This window comes from Orbicella franksi, chromosome 5 (genome assembly GCF_964199315.1).
Source record: "Orbicella franksi chromosome 5, jaOrbFran1.1, whole genome shotgun sequence".
NCBI classification, from domain to species: Eukaryota; Metazoa; Cnidaria; class Anthozoa; order Scleractinia; family Merulinidae; genus Orbicella; species Orbicella franksi.
In genome coordinates this window covers 3,855,026-3,873,206 of record NC_138149.1, presented here as the reverse complement: position 1 = coordinate 3,873,206, position 18,181 = coordinate 3,855,026, and the positions used below count along the sequence as shown (strand labels likewise).

At 40.0% G+C, this 18,181-nt stretch overlaps 1 protein-coding gene across 1 annotated transcript; it reads left to right on the top strand.

Moving 5' to 3' along the window:
• Positions 1-10,960: 10,960 nt before the first annotated feature.
• On the top strand, positions 10,961-16,484 carry LOC145487453 (uncharacterized). The gene is made up of 6 exons (XM_081466229.1): positions 10,961-11,743; positions 12,619-12,853; positions 13,310-13,418; positions 13,668-13,771; positions 14,441-14,556; positions 14,702-16,484. The coding sequence occupies exons 1-6, from the start codon at positions 10,973-10,975 to the stop codon at positions 14,777-14,779; spliced, it is 1,413 nt and encodes a 470-aa protein (XP_081322355.1). The 5' UTR covers positions 10,961-10,972; the 3' UTR covers positions 14,780-16,484.
• The last annotated feature ends 1,697 nt before the right edge of the window (positions 16,485-18,181 follow it).

Sequence of the window (18,181 nt, the reverse complement as noted above, 5' to 3'; positions counted from 1 at the left end):
TGTGGATTTGCCTTTTTCAAGTCTTTCTGAGTTGTGTTACCTTCCCGTACTGACAAGAACCCAAACGACAAAGAGGGCTTTCAGAACTAAAACACGTAATGTGCAGTATTGTGGAAAACGGCGGCGAAATGTCTGTGGACATGAGGTTTTGTTTTCGATATGTGTCGGGTTTTGCTGTCAGTCTTCTCACTGTCTTCTCTATGCCTTATGCTTCTTTGTTCTATTTTCATTGTCAAGTGACATCAGGTGATTTACCCCATTAGTCGGATTTCTGAGGATATCCTTAATCGATCCAGTTTTCGATATGCCCCATTAGCCGGATTTCCGAAAATATTATGGATCGACAGTGTTCAATTTGCCGCCCCTTCAGTGGGAATTCCGAAGATATTAATGAACTGCTGAACTCGATTTGCCGCGTTAGTCGGATTTTCGAAGATATTCTTCTTCGACAGTGCTCGTTTTGTCGAACACGTCGGACTTCCGATGATTCATCGATAGTGCTTGCATGATTTGCGCAACTAGTGGGATTTCCGAAGATATTTTCTTAATCCATCGACACTACGTCCTCACTGCTCGATTTGCCCAGTTAGTCGGATTTCCGAAGTTATTCTACTTCCACAATGGTCGACTTGCCAAATAAGGCGGACTTCTGAAGATATTCAAATTCTTCATCGACAGTGCTCGATTTGCCGAATTAGTTCAATTACCGAAGATATTATTCATCGACAGAGCTTGATTTGCCGAGTTAGCTGGACTTCCGATTCAATTCACCGACAGTGCTAGATTTGCCGATTCAATCGGATCACTTCATAGACATTCTTCTTCAGAGTGAGTGCTCGATTTGACGAATTAGTCGGATTTCCGAAGATGTGATTCTTCTTCGACTGTGCTGCCTTTCCGAATTTGTCAGATTTCCAGAGATATTCTTTTACTGACAGTGCTCGATTTTCCGAACTAATCGGATTTCCGACGATGTTCGAAAATGTTTGAGTTCCCAAAGTTTACCGAATATAAATGATACTGAGTGAGTTCGATTCCTGGCTTCGTGCCCAGTCCCACAATGAGTTTAGAAACGGTTCGGAAGATCCCAAAAAGTCTGAAATAAACATCTTATAAGCCCATTCAAAAACTACAAATAGTTATAGATAGCTATTAATATACATTTGCAGACTGTACAGCCCTAAATTGCTTTACATAGCCTTACCCTACATATCATAACACTACATTTCAATACCATTAACCTAATATATAGCCATACAGCCGTACAAATGGTCCTACATAAATCTGCATAATCATACACATGACATGGCGATATAATTTTAAGCTCGGTTATATTCCAGAAAGGATCGTTAAATACAATTTCACTCAAAATGTGACAAAGTGTACATAACCCCACATACAGTAATGCCCCTCCGCAGCAAATTATTTAGTCTATAAGTTAAATTATTGACCAAGACTGAGGTCAAGATTGCTGGATATTAGCCACGTTCTTCGTTTGTTGAGGCCGGGACGTCACGTGGGCTTAGCCATAGAGAAAGTCACGGCACAACACTTTTGTTCCTGTCATATGCAATTCATAACAAGTCAATAAACTGTCTTGTATTACAATTAAGAAATAGAAAACATGTTCCGTGTTTCTATCGAGTTAGAGAAACACGAGCGGACGTTTGGGAGAACGAGAAATGTTGTAAGAACACGAGCCGGAGGCAAGTGTTTCCACAGCTTTTTCGAGTTCCCCCAAACTTTCGCTCGTGTTTCTGTAACTCGATAGAAACACGAAGAACATGTTTTCTATTTCTTTAAGAAAACACCGCGACGAAAAAAAGGAAATCAACTTGTTAACTTTGATTATCAAAATGTAAATTCTCTTTGCTCGTGCCATCATTACGTCAACAGCTCGTGCTAGTCTTGTGTTTCTATCGAGTTATACAAACGTGACTTTTAACCAATCAACGCGCGTATTTTCTTAGGGCTGTTTTCTAAAAGAAAATAACAACAGTTAGTATCTACAACCTTACACATTTTACCGTAATTTCTCTAAGCATAATTTACAAGTTTTTCTTTTCATGAAAAAGTGCAGGTCTTTCTCGAAAAACAAGATAATTTGACATTTCTTTTTATATTTTTTTTCTTGCAAAACTTGCTTAAGTATCCTAGTCCACTCCAAACCATTGATCACAGGATATTCAACATACAGACTACCTCTGGCCTTGTAATTCTCGGCACAACTTAATGGCCAATAGCATTATTTTTTGCAATTTTTCGTTTATGGAAAATAGTTAAATTAATTGCTCAAACTCAAAAGCTAAGCATGTAATAGAGATTCATCTGACATAAGTGGTGGTTGTTCATAGTCGATTTTGTGTCCATAGCTCTCGTTTCCTCGAAGTCATTGAGAAGTACAACTAGTTCTCGAAAAAACCCAGATCAAGTATTTACTTTTATTTTTGTCATAATTTTGACTGCAGAACATGAGCAGAGCGACAACCTGCAACCCCAGCTTGAATACAGACACAGTCCTCGGGGGGCTATATGACCCTGAAGCGCTGAGGTGAGTACAAACCCGATGAGAAATCAGCCACCTTGTTCCGCCACTCCATCCAGACTCATGTTTCCAGTGGATTGTCGCACGGTACTCATGACACCTGCGTGCTGTGTCCAACAGGATAGGTTTCCAACTTGGTCGGCACGAAATACCTAGTCAACTTCTCGACTCAACCTTACCTCTGGACGTGAAAGTGAAACAAGCACCAAGTGGAGCGTGCGAAACTCTTCAACCGACTCAGTTGGGAATGCGTGATTGCCGTCTGCGATCAATCCCATTTCAAAATGGACATTTTGTTAGCGTGTTTTAATTTAGACCTGATCTTGGGTTTTCTGCTCGCAGGCTATTGTCAGGAAAGACTGTTCCCCTTCCATCCGGCTTGAAGGTTTTCTGAAACTCTCCGTTTCCCTACAGTCATCCCCTCGAGACATTTTTCAGGCCAGGAATCACTCCAGCTTTTCGCGGATAGTATCGGTCACTCTGATTAAAGTCTTGCTCGGCACGCATATGCATGTAATGTACTTTAAAGTAACCACTGCTCAAAAAACTGACCTAGAGAAAATAATAATAATAACGATATTTATTATATGGCTTTGGCTTGTGGCCGATATAACGCGCGCTCTGATTGGTTAATTGTCACTGAATTGTAGGGCATTATTCTCCCGTAATGCCCACGGGCCGATTACGGATTAGGCAAATTAGGAAGAGCCCGGTTCTGAAAATTCAAGCGCATTGAAGCGATGAAAGCCGATTAAAATCAGTACGAGAATATCAGTAGCTAAAAGTTTAGAGATATTTCTTTAATAAAATTTATATAGATGACTTACCAGTCGGTAACCTTGGCGGGCACTAGTGAAAAACAATCAAAGTTTGCCTAGTCTTAAGTAAAGCTAAAATCGCTAAGTAAAAAACACCATCGGCAGATCTGCCATGCATCCTGAGCAGAACACCACAAAGAAACTTATAAGTTATCATCTTAGTCACAGCAATTACCGAAGTATTGAACTCCGTCAAAGTTCTCGTCAAATAGATTCCCTCGCTTTGACACAAGCAAGTGTAAATCAGCTTCCAGGATCATCAGATGTAAACAATCGGGCGGTTTCTGTCGGTAGCAGTGTTTCTGATAACTGCAGACGTTCACAAGGCTTGAAATGTTCATCCATAAATCCCAGAATGAAGAAGGCGAAGATATGTTGTCGAAAGCGAATGCGAAGATCGAGTTAAGCTTATTTTGAGCAGTGCATTCTGAAGCATTAGTATTTTCTTTCACCGAAAGACGGTTGGTTTGGACAATTTTGAAGCACTTGCTGTCTTTTCTATATACGTTGACGTTTCGCCCCAAAAGTCGGAAAAACTTCCCCATCAACTTGTGGTACCACGATACTAAAATACGTTTTTGAGCTTGTCACAGTGACTTTTCCGTAAAGAAATGAGTGTTTTTAACGGAATACGTAATACAGTGGTGAAATTCACTGACTGTGTAGTTTTGCCCTAGGTTTGAGACGATGAATGAATCGGTAAACGCGCGCATCGCCGGATGTAAATTGACGACTTCCGCTCGAATGATTTTTCTCTTTATTGATGAGCCATATAATAAACAACTTAATAACCTCGACCGTTCGGTCGTTACGGGAAAATCTCAAACCTCGGCCTACCGTATTGACCTGGCTATCGCTCGGTCAATACGGTAAGGCCTCAGTTTGAGATTTTCCCGTAACGACCTCACTCTCGGTTATTAAGTAGTTAATATTGTTGATGTTTAGATTAATAACTCACAAAGAAAAACTAAGATTAAACGTTTTAGATGTTGTCTTCCGGCTTATCGTGGCTTACCACAGAGAGTATATTTCATGAAAAATGCAACTCAAGAGTAAATGTGCGAACTGAACTCCCTCGGAGCATGTAAATGGAAGATCAATTTTGTCTCCCCGAACGGAAATTAGGGACTTTAAGCAGCGGGAACGCGGACGGCGACGGGGACGCCGAAACCTGTGAGAAGGCTGGGGAGAGAACGCCGTTGTGGCGGGAATTCACAAACATTAAGCGGCACCGTCGGAAACCGCGGTTTCCGCACTGTCAAGCTTATTGACATAATCGATATTCGTCCTCTGTTTATCAAGATGAACTAGGATCACTTTATTGAAAGAAGTTCGCAATCAACTCTTGATAATCCACGATGAAGGTGTGTTAAACGATCACGATCTTCTACTCTTGTACGAGTTAAACCGGTCTAATGATTCCTTTCCTGATTTTAACTTCGATGGTTTGAAGACGACGAGTGCTGGTCTGAATTTCGCTTCCACAAACGCAACTTGCCCCTTCTCGCTGAGTTGTACAATGAAGTAAACGAACTTGTTATCACTAGATGTTTAATCAGACTGGCGCGACAAAACAGTGTACTGACTGATAAAGATCTAAGTAAACCACTGATCTTACGACTGAAAATGGAAACAGCTACGCAAGTTTTAATGGTGTCTACCCTTTTAAATGTGTTAGAATCTCACCATCATGAGCCATTTGACATTTGAGTACTTCTCGAAAGGAAAAAATTTCGATTGAAATTCATGTAAGTTGTCTTTATTTACATTAGCTTTCAAAAAGATATTTCACGGTACTCACATGTTCGCCGACTGGCTTGAGTTCGCTTCAGATTTCTCGACGTTTCTTTAAAATGAAATATCTCACATAACAAGAGAAAACAAGCATTAAAGTTCCTCGAAATTAGTAACACGGGTTATTTAGCGTTGACACAGCAGAGGAAACGAAAGCGAAAACTCACGTTTTCAGACAACGCGAAATGAGCTTCACTCACGTCGGGCCCGAACGCAGAACGTCAACTTGTTTCCCGCCAGTCATGCGCAGTGGACCTTTTGGCTTTTCCCTGATCTTATGGCGTTCCCGTCGCCGTCCGCGTTGTCTTTGCTTAAAGTCCCTATTTTCTCAGGGAAAACGGATTTCTTGAAAGGTAGCCCAAAATTCTCAAACAGAATTTCCGAATCGAAAATGTGCGTCCCATTTGCTAGTTTTTGCTAGTTCCAAGCTTGCTCTATATATAATTCCCTATCTCCCGGAAAAAAGTCGTGGAAATGGAACGAGCGCATCCCCGTACGTGGAAACTTCCATTCGGGATTTGACGCGTCCCACTTACGACAACCTGTCGACCAACCGGTTTTTTCGAGTAAATCTCGGTAAACAACCGGTGACTCTATCTAAACATCTCACCACAGCGCCCAGCAATGAGTGCATGAAACAAGCCGTTTGAAGAAACGCTGCTACTGTTGTCAAGCGAGGTTTTAGTCTATGGCAGAGTGGACAAGTTTCAAGAAACTGACTTGTCCATGAAAGCGAAGATCTTGTTCAGTATCTAAGCAACATTCGCTGTATACTTCTGAAGCGTTCGTTCGCATTGGAAAAGTCAGCAGAATCTAACGAGAAGTTGATAATGCTCAAACTGAACTAAACGTCGGTTGAGAAGTTTGAAAATGAAAGTAGGCTAAGATGCGCATGGACAAAGAAAATTATATCGTTGACATTGAATTTTGTTATCAAATGTGTGAATTTCCCTCGCACAGCAAGGCATTAAATAAGTTTTTGTAAAGTATCTAATAAGCGCATTGTTTCATTGCACTCATTTACATAAGAGGCGACAGTATTACTTCAGAGAACCCTGATTGCCTCTTAATTAGTTCCCCCAGGCGTTAGTTTCTACTTATATCGGTGAATGTTTCATCTCGCTTTTTTCGCACGCCTGTCTTGACTTTGCCCTTGAACGTTTGCTGAGCCTTTCAATAACACGCGGACTCTAAAATTCAAAGCTCAACCGACAAATGCGTTTTTCGCTACCGTCAATCAAATGTTCCGCGGTTCCTTCCAGCTTCCGACTACTGCCGAGCGCACGGTAATCAAATCTAATCATATAGTAGTTTGTTGATCCAGCATTCTGAAAACTGCCCAATTTGGGATTTAATTTGGACAATTTTCAATGAGGACTTTGAGGAAAACGCAGAAACTGTCCAATTTGGGAAAAAATAGGACAGTTTGTCGCAGCCAATGAAATTAAGCTATTAACCTTCCGAAGATTATCGAAGGCCACACGAAACCTCCCGAAGATTTTCGAAGATCACTCGAACACTCCCGAAGATTTCCGAGGATTCCCCTGAACACTTCCGAAAATTTCCGAAGATCTCCCGAGCACCTCCGAAGATTTCCGAATATTACCCGAACATCCCCAAGATTTCCAAAGATCACTTGAGTACTTGCGAAGATCGCCCGAACACTTCCGAAGATTTCCGAAGATCACCTGAAGATTTCCGAAGATCACCAGAACACTTCCCAGGATTTCCGAAGATTTGTGACAATCTCCGGCGATCTCCGAAGATCACCGGATATTTTCGAAGCTTTCCCAACTTTCGGAAGATCGAGGACCCAGTCTGTTTTTCTTCAGAGACAGTTACTGTAGTTTTCCTTGCAAAGCTGTACTACCTTACGACCTATATAAATAAATTAATAAGTAACAGGACTACATGCTTTTCCAATTTGGAAATAATTGGATTCAAAAAATTTCTCTGTCAGCCAAATTGGACTTGGCCTGCGGCCTCGTCCAATTTTGGCTGTCCTCGGAATTTTTTTCATCCAATTATTTCCAAATTGGACAGCATGTAGTCCTATTACATATACAAATCGTTGAGCACAGTTCAGACAACAGTACATAGTCGTAAGCTTCGAGAAGCCGCCGAACACTTGATTGACGGTAGCGAAACACGCATTTGTTGGCTGAGCTTTGAATTTTAGAGTCCGCATGTTCTTGAAAGGCGCAGTAAGCGCGGGGAAACAAAAGGTAGGATCCCACCGCACATCAATGCTCAGGGCGAGCTCAGGGTATGTTAACAAACTCCCTTATGAGAACGAGGCTAGCTGAGCACGGTCTGGTGACGAAGATTTTCACAAAGCTCCCGAACCTTCCCTCGGATTTTCGAAAAGTTCAACACATGCTTTATGAAAATAACTTAAATATGTCTAACTTTCTAACAAGACCACAATTTTACCTTTTTTTCTGATAAATTGAGAACATTGTTCGTTGAAAATAAAATGTTTAAACCAGCAACCGGAACGATGATCCTGCTGGTATACGTTGGATCAATAGTGATCTAATCGGCTTTACATATAAAATGAAGAATACAAAAGCAAAAACCGACACAACGTAGAATGATTTTTTGAAGCTGTACTATATTTCGGCTGGCCAAACCAGCCTTCTTCAGGTACAATGGAAGATTTTACATTGGTGCGTGTTTTTATGTAGCCGATATTTACGTAATACCGGAAATACGCAAAAGTAATTGATAGTGTAAATTGAAGATAAGCATACGGTAAAATAAAATAACATGATAAAAGAACATAATAAAAGAAAACAAATGGAAACAATTAATATGTTTCTTCGCGGATGTTCAGACCATTAGGATCAATTGTTCTGCCTTTTTGAGTTGAAAAGCCCGAAATTTGCAAATGAAATTCCGTTCTTACCCGGAAATCATTTATTCATCATGGGCCATACTAGGCATATCATGTTCCTGTTTTTCTATAGAAACTTGATCAACAGTTTTATTTAATAAAAATTTAGTCGTTAAATTTTTTTCATCATTTGCCCACTACGAATTGACATCAAATCCCTTCTGTCAACACTGCTCTTATAAAATTTTGACATAGACGATTTTCGTAATTCGCCGTAAATCGTTTTCACTGCATGTTCTGTATTATTAAAAATTCCGTAGGTCAAAATTCAGTTTTTTTCTGATAGATCATTCACGTGGGTTTCTGAACTACTTTTTGCCAAATTTCTTGAAATTCTAACGACTGGATCGTTAGAAATTGGCAAGTTTCTGCAAAAGCAATCGGTCTCAATTTTCGCGCAACTGCGCATGCGCTGCATTTAACTGGGTTCTTTCGCAACAAAGAAAAAGCTGAGAATTGCTGGGTTCTTTGCATCGTTACCTTTTCTAATATATCTTTGTAATAAAAGACTAAAGCCATCAATACACTGCGTTCAAATATAGAGAAAAATAGCACAGATAGTGCGGGTGTCGAGTAACTAAAATGATCGCTGGATCGCTCTATTGACGGCATATTTGTTTAATTAAGGATCCTTGTTTTTATATATTTTCTGTATTTCTCGTATTATTTTAGGGAGTTTTTACATAGGGTATACCTCATAACTTCCTTTTCGAGACGCCTTTTCTTTTTTATCTTTTGTTTTTTTATGTATACTTTTGTAACTTTGCGTCTTGAATAAAGAATGTATGTATGTATGTATGTATGTATTATTTAGCCGGCTCATCTAACGCTTTTTACAGTTATTTCAATGCAAACGAGGAATATGAGCGGCGTTTTTATTCGAATTCTTATGACTCGTAACCTGGATCCGGTTACAGTCAGCAATTTGAAGCAAGAGATCACTTCAACGAGACAATCTTCTTCGATCGCAAGTGGCGTAAGCAACAACACAAACGCAAGCCGAGCAAAATCTGTTCGTCCAATCATGGGCCGAAAATCACGAGTTGCTGTAGAGCGGAGAGAAGAACATGCAGCGTGGACAAAAATCTGTGAAGAGTTAAGCTCTCGCATGAGATCTAATAAATTGCTTAATTGAGAAAAATAGATCTTGTGACGTATATTTCGATCAGTAACGTTTTGGTTACAACGTGTTGGTCTAATGCGGCCGCTGCCAAAATTTAGAACATACGAAACTTTTGCCAATTTTTTTCCTCGCCAAAAATTGGAAATATTTTAAACAAACAAAATTGGCTTTAGTGCGACCCGGGCCTAAGCCTTGTTTTTAACCAGCCCCGTTGCCATAGCAACAGCACACACCTTAGCCAAAATAAGAGAATAAACCCTTCTGTGGTTAACCTTGACTCGGTTAAACTTGGTTAAAAAAACAACATTGTTTGCTTTGCCAAAATTTGGAAGCCTCCGAGGCAGCACTTCGGCTTCTTTGAAGATTGGCGAAATTTTGGCACTTCGCAAAAATTTGGCAAGTTTTTTAAACTGGGGGTCGCACTTATTTTACGCTACTTGTTGACAGATTTATTACTTCTACAAGCAAAATTGGCTTGAATTCGCTCTAGTGCGACCCGGCCCTAAACTGAAGCCGGTGTGTGTCTCTCGACCACCTAATTAACAACATAGAGCGTATCCATGAGGGGCTTAGGTCTCAAAAAAAAATCCCAGCATGCGATCATGAAATGTGCCATGTTATGTCAATCACTTCTCTAAGATGTGCTAATTATCTTTGCGCTTGTGGTCCGGGAATGTCATCAAGGCGGTTTGCACAAAGTCTGCTACTGTTACATGTCAAAAAGAGTTGATAGAGCTGTGTTCTCTGAATGCCGGAAATTCCGGAAGTTCCGAATACATACCGTCAACAAAACAATTACCTGTTATCGGTTTTAATTGTAGCAAACACGGTTTACGAAAAGTTATACTGCTGTCATATTCTAAAATGTAGAGGCTGGGGTTAGCCTATTTTGACATATTAAGAACACTTCTACGATTGGTTTTATTGATTTTAACTCAACTGAAGCGAACAGTTATTGCCGTCATTCATACAACTTGATAAAAACACGAAACTGGGGCCCGTTTCTCGAAAGTCCCGGAATCTTTTCGGGTCTGAAAAGCCATTTTTTGTTAATCGGTATTTAAAGACAGAGAAGTGTATACGCCCGGAACTTCTTGTATGAAGAAAACCTCTGTCCGTATTAAGAATGTATGAAGAAAACAGCTCTGTAGTCAAGAGGTTTGAGATTTTGCTACGGCTTTTCGGGTAAGAAAACTTTTCGGGACCTTCGAGAAACGGGCCCCTGGCCCTGCCGCGTACTTTTGAATAGAAGTCAACATTCCCGTTCTCACGAACGATAAGCTCGTTTCACGCGAGTCCAACGTGCCTGTTGGCCTGTTCGTGACTTGTTCGTGACACACTATTGTGTCTTCGGAAAATCACGTCGTCACAATACTAGTGTCCAGACTTCCCGGTCGCAAACAATGTTTGTACATTGTACATGGTCACGACGACTCTAATCAAGCTTTGCGACAAGAATCTGCAGGGTATTTTATAAGTTAAACGTTCACTTATTTAATAATGCCCTACTTGAGCGCGAAATTCAAATTATTAAGCACAATGAGTCGGTTTTCGATTCATTCGGCGCGATTTTCGTCATGGATGTGGACGGCGTTCATCGATCGCCTTGGTCGCTTTCGAGAGTAACTGGCAAGAATCTCGACGCTAGAAAGCATTGGTATGTGCTTACGTCAAGTCTGTGTGGTGTTAAACCAAATGTGTTTGCCAAAAATGAAATCTTTCGGCGATTTCCCAAGGAAATACGCTCTGTGGCCCCAGGAGATCTGAAGCTCGCCAAACGAGGTTGTTCATTCAACATGCAGCCAATCAAACTCCATGTTGTCTCTTCGTTTGGTCTCTGCGCTGCACTACTTCGACAGCGAGATCTTTCTCCAGATGGGTTTGTGGGATCGGCTAAATTTATCCCTGTTGTGGATGCACTGAATGGGATCGCTCTAGACGAATGTGAGCCACTATGCAGTTTAGGCGGGAAAAGCTTCCACTCAAATCATGGCTCCCACGAATTGCAAGAACTGCAGTCAAGAATCGCCGAACTGGAGTCCGAACTTCAGGAACTTGAAAAGAAGAGCAAGTGCGTGAATTCTTTTCTCCCTTTTTTCACCCCATTGGCAACATCTTCCCCGTCTCATTGCCCAAATGAGAGCAGTGATAGCAGCAGCAGCAGCAGCAGTGTGATCGAGGAGACACTGAAAAGCCCCTCAATTGGTCCAACTCTGAAAAAGAGGAAAGTGTCACAGGAATGCAGAAAAGTCGCTGTGGAGCTGGATGGTGTATTGGCCAAGTACCACGAGACTCTGGCCTGTGTATTGGGTAACAGCTTTCTATATGGCAGTGAGAAGGACAAAGGCAATGTTTCTGAAACCCTTTCAGAAATTGTCAACCTGGTCATGGACGCGAAGGGATCAAAAAAAGGACTGGAAGAGCTTCTGTTGCCTGAAACATACCAGCGAGTGGTAGAAAGTATGAGAGTGCCTGACTGGGTATTGCTATATTTCAAGCTCCAAGCAAGATTACCAGACGCTGGTTGGCAAACGCTGCTAAATCTGACTCAGCTTGGAAGAAGTGGGGTAAGTTCAACCCTTAGCAAACAAAATTAAATTATAAATTGCTTGATTAAACTGATCTGGTAAGGGGGAGGGGGTGGGGGGTGTACTCCTGTCAATTTAAAATGAGTGTGTACCTCAAAACTTCTTAAACCCTGATTCTATTTAAGGATTGACATTTCCAAAATTAATGCTTTTGCAAAGTATCTGTGTATTGGAAAGCACTTATTTAACCTTGTTGTTTATAAAAGAGAGGAACCATTTGGTGGATACCTAAAAAAGTTATTACAGGACACGAAATTAACTTTTTACACTAAGCCATTTGGTTCCTGAGTATTTCCTGAGTGGTCGCGAACTCCAAAAACTTAGGTGCCATGTTTTATTGAAGTGGAAAACTACATTCTCATTCAGTATTATAAAAGCAAAATAATATGTTAACGTTATAAGTATTAAGCCTCTGGGCTAATTGTTGCATGGACTAGTGCACATCACTGTCAAATGGTGGAACATTCCAATACTAACTAAGTGGACATTAGAACTAATGAAATCCAAGATGGCGTCAAAGCAACAGATATTTTCGTAAAGCTGTGCCAATTTCCGAAAACTACTGCATAAAAGCCCATTACGGCCATGGATACTGTCATGGGTTTTGGTTTGAACATTTTGAAAAATTCAGAAGGCCTTCAGGTAGAGGGTAATGAGGAATTCAGTTTGGTGACGAATTCTCAGGATTTGGTCGTCAACGTGAAAAACTTAGGCATTTCCATGCCCTTTTATTACCTCATTTAACTTTATATTTATAAGCTGCCTAGACTTGTCTTAATGCCATGGGGTTACCTTAAAGATTTTGGATTAGTTATGAAATGTTATGTTCAATTAAAGTTAATGTTTACTTTCAGCGTTCCAGTGACACTGCAGTGCTCTTGACTAAAAATGAAATAAAGGCAGTAAAAAAACTTGTGTTCAAAGTTGTACGGACAACTATGTCCATTCAGAAAATGAACACAGATTTCCATTCCTGTGGAGTGGACCTGGCATCTGTCTTGGTGTGGGCAATTAGGGAGCAGAGACTGTGGTCATCTGATACAGATACCATGGAATTTAACATCAAACTTGATGGACGCCCACTAGGAGGTAAAATTAAGAGTCTTGAAACTTGTTGCATGCTAACATTTTTGTTAAAAGTTTTGATCGTAGGATTGCAGTTCATACTAAGCAATTTTTGATGTAATTTAAGTGGCCATTTCACATTACTTGTGTTAGCTATCACCAATCTTTGCTTTTACTTTAAATGTGGTCAGTTTATTTTTATTTTGAAATATTTTGCAGTGTGAGTGTCTTGATGTATCACCTTTGATCACATCACATGTGCTCTGCCCCTGTTGTGGTCTTGTAGTTTTGAGTTATCATGAACCTTTTGACCCCTTTTATAACTTTTTACCTTTTCAACTTGACTGTAGTTATTTGGTTGAATAATTAGTGGTAAATTTATCTTGTTAGACATTTTGGTGTATACTATTTGGGTAATAATTTTTTGCAATTCCTAGCAATGCACCCCATAATTAATGTCCATTTTACTGCTATCTTTAGGCAGAAATCAAGTGGCTGTTGGGCTTGTGCCTATCGACTTTGCAAATAAAAGTTCAGAAAGTGCCCTTTCTGTGTATCCTGTAGCTATTGCAAACTGTAAAGAAAAAAGGTTAGTTTTGTTTGCAAATCATTGGTGTTAAAATGTCTCGTTTTAAAATAAATTAAGAATGATGATAACAAACTTTACTCTTCTGTTCAACAAGAAGTGATGTACATATGCTGCACTTGCCAACAATTAATGTCCTGTATGTACATGTACATAGAGTAAGAGTAAGAATATGCCTCTTCAATGACCAGTAGGTATTTTTAACCCCAAAAGTCTATTCTTAATTTTTGTTTCTTTCTTTAATTTTTCTAGAGAACAGCTTACACAGCTTATCACAAATCTGAATGAGCAGAAAAGAAAACTAAAGAAAAGTGGAATTGTGGTAGATGGTAAAAAGTACCACATCAAATTTACAGGTACAGTGGAACCCGGTTAATATGAACACCAAATGGACACGCCAAAGTGTTCGTATAATCTGGTGTTGGTATTAAGGTGGTTAATTTTAGAGAAAATATATGGGCTTTTCCCCATCAGGGCAAATGGAACTATCTGCAGTATCCAGGTGTCCGTATTAAGTGGGTGTCCACTGACCACAGAGTGGGGTTCCACTGTAGTATTTCATTGGTGAAAAAAAATTAGGTATGCATGCAATAATTAATGTTCAAGACTCCACAATTTCATTAGTTTTTTTGCGCACTCTGCATGCATTTCCAGTTTGAGAGATAGAAAAACTTAAGTTGTGCAAAACAGTACTTTCTTGTGACGGTATCAGTTAGTGTTTGTTGAAGGTGAAAGAAAAAGGAACTTGTCTCTCAAACCAATTAAATCAGTGGTGCAAGCATTTGGTTGATAATTTGCTCTGAAGCTGTGATTTTTAATCAAGACCTCAGCTTTTTGCAAAAATGTATATTAAAAAGTTATGATGTTATGATATTTATAACATTAGGGAAACAAAGCCACCATGATTGCCTGCAGTTTTAGTTAACTTAAGACATTTTACAATACAGTTAGATGTGGTGTTGTATACTAGCTTTTGGATTCCTCTCAGACTTGGTGATTCTTTTTTGATACATTTTACTTTGCAGTTACACTTGATTATAAAGCTCTTCTGCTTTTACTGCGGAAAAAGGATGATGAAGACTATGTTCTTGGTAGCAAGGGGTATGACACTGAGTTCTGTGCGTACTGTGACGCCATTAGGGTAAGTGTTGTTAGTTTATTCTAAAGTCATATTTTTATACCCGACCTGGCCCAGGCTACATGTAGGGTCTTTCCAAAGTAAAAAATAATAAAAAATATTTAAAGGTGAATCACTGTCACAATTCAAGTTTTTTTTAAATTCCTAGGCATGCAAATGTCATGGAGTTAATCCAGATGAAACGTGTCTTGACTGCTTACGATCCAAAGTTAATATTGGCAGGTGAGTATACAGTGTGGCACAATAAATGGTTATTGCATGTCACTCTTTTATGTCTTAAAAAATATATGGCATTTACCTGAGATCAGGCTTCATTTTATTTCACTTGGTAAACTAATATTCCTTTAAGTGGATTGTCAAATGTGAAATCAACCAGAGACCCTGATTTCAATTTTGACAAGTACAAGTAGTGTCTACCAGACACTTTTCTATCATTTGATTTTTTGCAAACAGCCTGTGAAAAGTTGCCCCATTTATGGTACACTATATGAAGAAGCTAGTCATAAAAGGGGATAAGTGACGATTTTGGTTGCTTTTCTTTTTTCTTGCTCCAAATTAGCTGAATTTTTGCATGTGGTCTTCAATGTAATAGAAAAATGTGGTTCTGTATTTTTGTCGCTGGTTTTTGCTTTGTTTTCGAGTTAAAACGTAGGCAAAAAACTTGGCTTTTCCTAGCCATGTCTTTAGGAGTTTATTTGTTGAACAGCAAACAGGCAGACTGTTTATAGTGTATGAAGTCAAAACCAAATCCCACAGCATATAGAGCGGAAATCTGGGAACGGATTGTTTACACCGGTTATTGTGACGTGAACACAACACGTGAATCGATCGAGCGTCAAACGAAATGCCATCAAACAAAAAAGAGATGTGCCGTATTAGAGCTCTGTCAACTAATATCTTAAGCATTGTTTTAAAGTACCTTGTGTGCCTACCTGGTGGTTGAGAGGCATCATAAAGCCTCGATAAACCCGTAAGTCATCAGCACGTTTTAAAGAATCAAAATGTGTTCTGAAACTTCGAAGGCAGCTGATATACCGTAATCGTGTTATCGGCGTTCGAAGTCAGATCGAGCCAGGTAGCAAAGTCCAAGAGCAGTTCTTGCCCAAGAAAAATACCCTCTGGTGAGTTGTGGCCCATTTGCCAAGCGTTGCTAGCGTCAAAGTTTGGAAAGCGAGAACTGGTTTTAGACTTATAAAATTTGTCTTGTATCGACCGCCATGTCTTCCCGCGCACGAGGTGTAAAGACCCTTCCCGGCATGCATTGCGATTACGTTCTGCGGACGTTTCTCGAACTGGTAACTAGATTTAAACATAATAATGGCCAGCAAGTGGCGATCGATTGTAACAGATCTGTGATCCAGTTTGCGTTGATTTTATTTCAAATCGGCATGATTTGTAGTGTTTTGAGCTTCTGGGATCAGGGGACATGCAGATGTATGGAGACCCGTACGTTGCGCAGAAGGGTTAATCTGTTAATCTGTCAGCCCTATTTATAGAGCGTTTTCACGTGGAGTCATCGAATTCTTAAATCCAAAACTAAACAGCCGCCAAAGTTGTTGTCCTCATCAGGCATAAGAGGTACCAGCGCATTTTGAACTTGGAAGTTATGGCGGTGCGTGACATAAAGCTACGATCGCGTTTGTCGAAAACTATGTTTTATCTCGTGATTTTTTAGCCATTGAAGACCTTGCCGTATTTGAAAAAGTGTTTATTGAAATGTTTATTTGTTTTGTTTTATTTTTATTTACACCTTTTTTTGACCTGAAATCAACATTTTTGAGCTTATACGTTGCGTGAAATTACCATTTTCAGGAGCCCATCATGGGCTCCTACCATTTTGCTGTTTTCTAAGTGAAACCAACATCCTTGCCGTCACGCGTTAACGCGAAATCAACATTTTAACCTATTTAGACCTGAAATCAACATCATTGAGCTTATGCGCTGCGTGAAATTGACATTTTGCTGGTCTCTAAGTGAAACCAACATCCTTGCCGTCACGCGTTAACGTGAAATCAACATTTAAACCTTTTTTGACCTGAAATCAACATTTTTGAGCTTATACGTTGCGTGGAATTGACATTTTGCTGGTTTCTAAGAGAAACCAACCTCCTTGCCGTCATGCGTTAACGTGAAATCAACATTTCAACCTTTTTTGACCTGAAATCAACATTTTTGAGCTTATACGTTGCGTGGAATTGACATTTTGCTGGTTTCTAAGAGAAATCAACCTCCTTGCCGTCATGCGTTAACGTGAAATCAACATTTCAACCTACTTAGACCTGAAATAAACATCATTGAGCTTATGCGCTGCGTTAAATTGACATTTTGCTGGTTTCTAAGTGAAACCAACATCCTTGCCGTCACGCGTTAACGTGAAATCAACATTTAAACCTTTTTTGACCTAAAATCAACATTTTTGAGCTTATACGTTGCGTGAAATTGACATTTTGCTGCTTTCTAAGTGAGATCAAAGTCCCTGCGGTCGCGGCGGGCCGATCCTTTGTTATGATAAACCGAGGCGAGACTTCGACTTATAACAAAGGCTTGGCTTGGTTATTATAACAAAGGATCGGCTCTGTTTATCATAACAAAGGCCCGGCTTCGTTTATTTGCAGCCTCGGCGGGAAAAGGGCGTTAGGTATTTTAATCAAAAGTGAACTTTGTCGAAAACGCTCCAAATTTCGCATAGAGTTTTGTTTAGGTATGTTTAGCAATGTCCCGTAGTTTTTGCGCTAAACCTTGCTTCGTTTTCAGGATATTGCGTATGCAAAAAACCACTCGGTTTTCCTAGCGGCGTCTTTATAAAGCGAAGCAAAAACCAGCGGCAAAAATACAGGAACACGTTTTTCTATTACATTGAAGACCACATGCAAAAATTCAGCTAATTTGGAGCAAGAAAAAAGAAAAGCAACCAAAATCGTCACTTATCCCCTTTTATGACTAGCTTCTTCAGTGCTCCCTCATCATAGGCCTGCAATGCGTGCAGAGAGCTAGATTATAATGCTCTCTGCACGCATTGCAGGCCTATGATGAGGGAGCACTGTGCTCCCTCATCATAGGCCTGCAATGCGTGCAGAGAGCTAGATTATAATGCTCTCTGCACGCATTGCAGGCCTATGATGAGGGAGCACAGTGCTCCCTCATCATAGGCCTGCAATGCGTGCAGAGAGCTAGATTATAATGCTCTCTGCACGCATTGCAGGCCTATGATGAGGGAGCACTGAAGAAGCTAGTCATAAAAGGGGATAAGTGACGATTTTGGTTGCTTTTCTTTTTTCTTGCTCCAAATTAGCTGAATTTTTGCATGTGGTCTTCAATGTAATAGAAAAATGTGGTTCTGTATTTTTGTCGCTGGTTTTTGCTTTGTTTTCGAGTTAAAACGTAGGCAAAAAACTTGGCTTTTCCTAGCCATGTCTTTAGGAGTTTATTTGTTGAACAGCAAACAGGCAGACTGTTTATAGTGTATGAAGTCAAAACCAAATCCCACAGCATATAGAGCGGAAATCTGGGAACGGATTGTTTACACCGGTTATTGTGACGTGAACACAACACGTGAATCGATCGAGCGTCAAACGAAATGCCATCAAACAAAAAAGAGATGTGCCGTATTAGAGCTCTGTCAACTAAT

Excerpts from the sequence above, each read along its gene's own strand:
- LOC145487453 (XM_081466229.1), top strand. The coding sequence starts at position 10,973 with ATGCAGCCAATCAAACTCCATGTTGTCTCTTCGTTTGGTCTCTGCGCT. Across the intron at positions 12,854-13,309 it reads TGATGGACGCCCACTAGGAG|GCAGAAATCAAGTGGCTGTT; the intron begins GTAAAATTAAGA and ends TGCTATCTTTAG. Across the intron at positions 13,419-13,667 it reads GCAAACTGTAAAGAAAAAAG|AGAACAGCTTACACAGCTTA; the intron begins GTTAGTTTTGTT and ends TAATTTTTCTAG.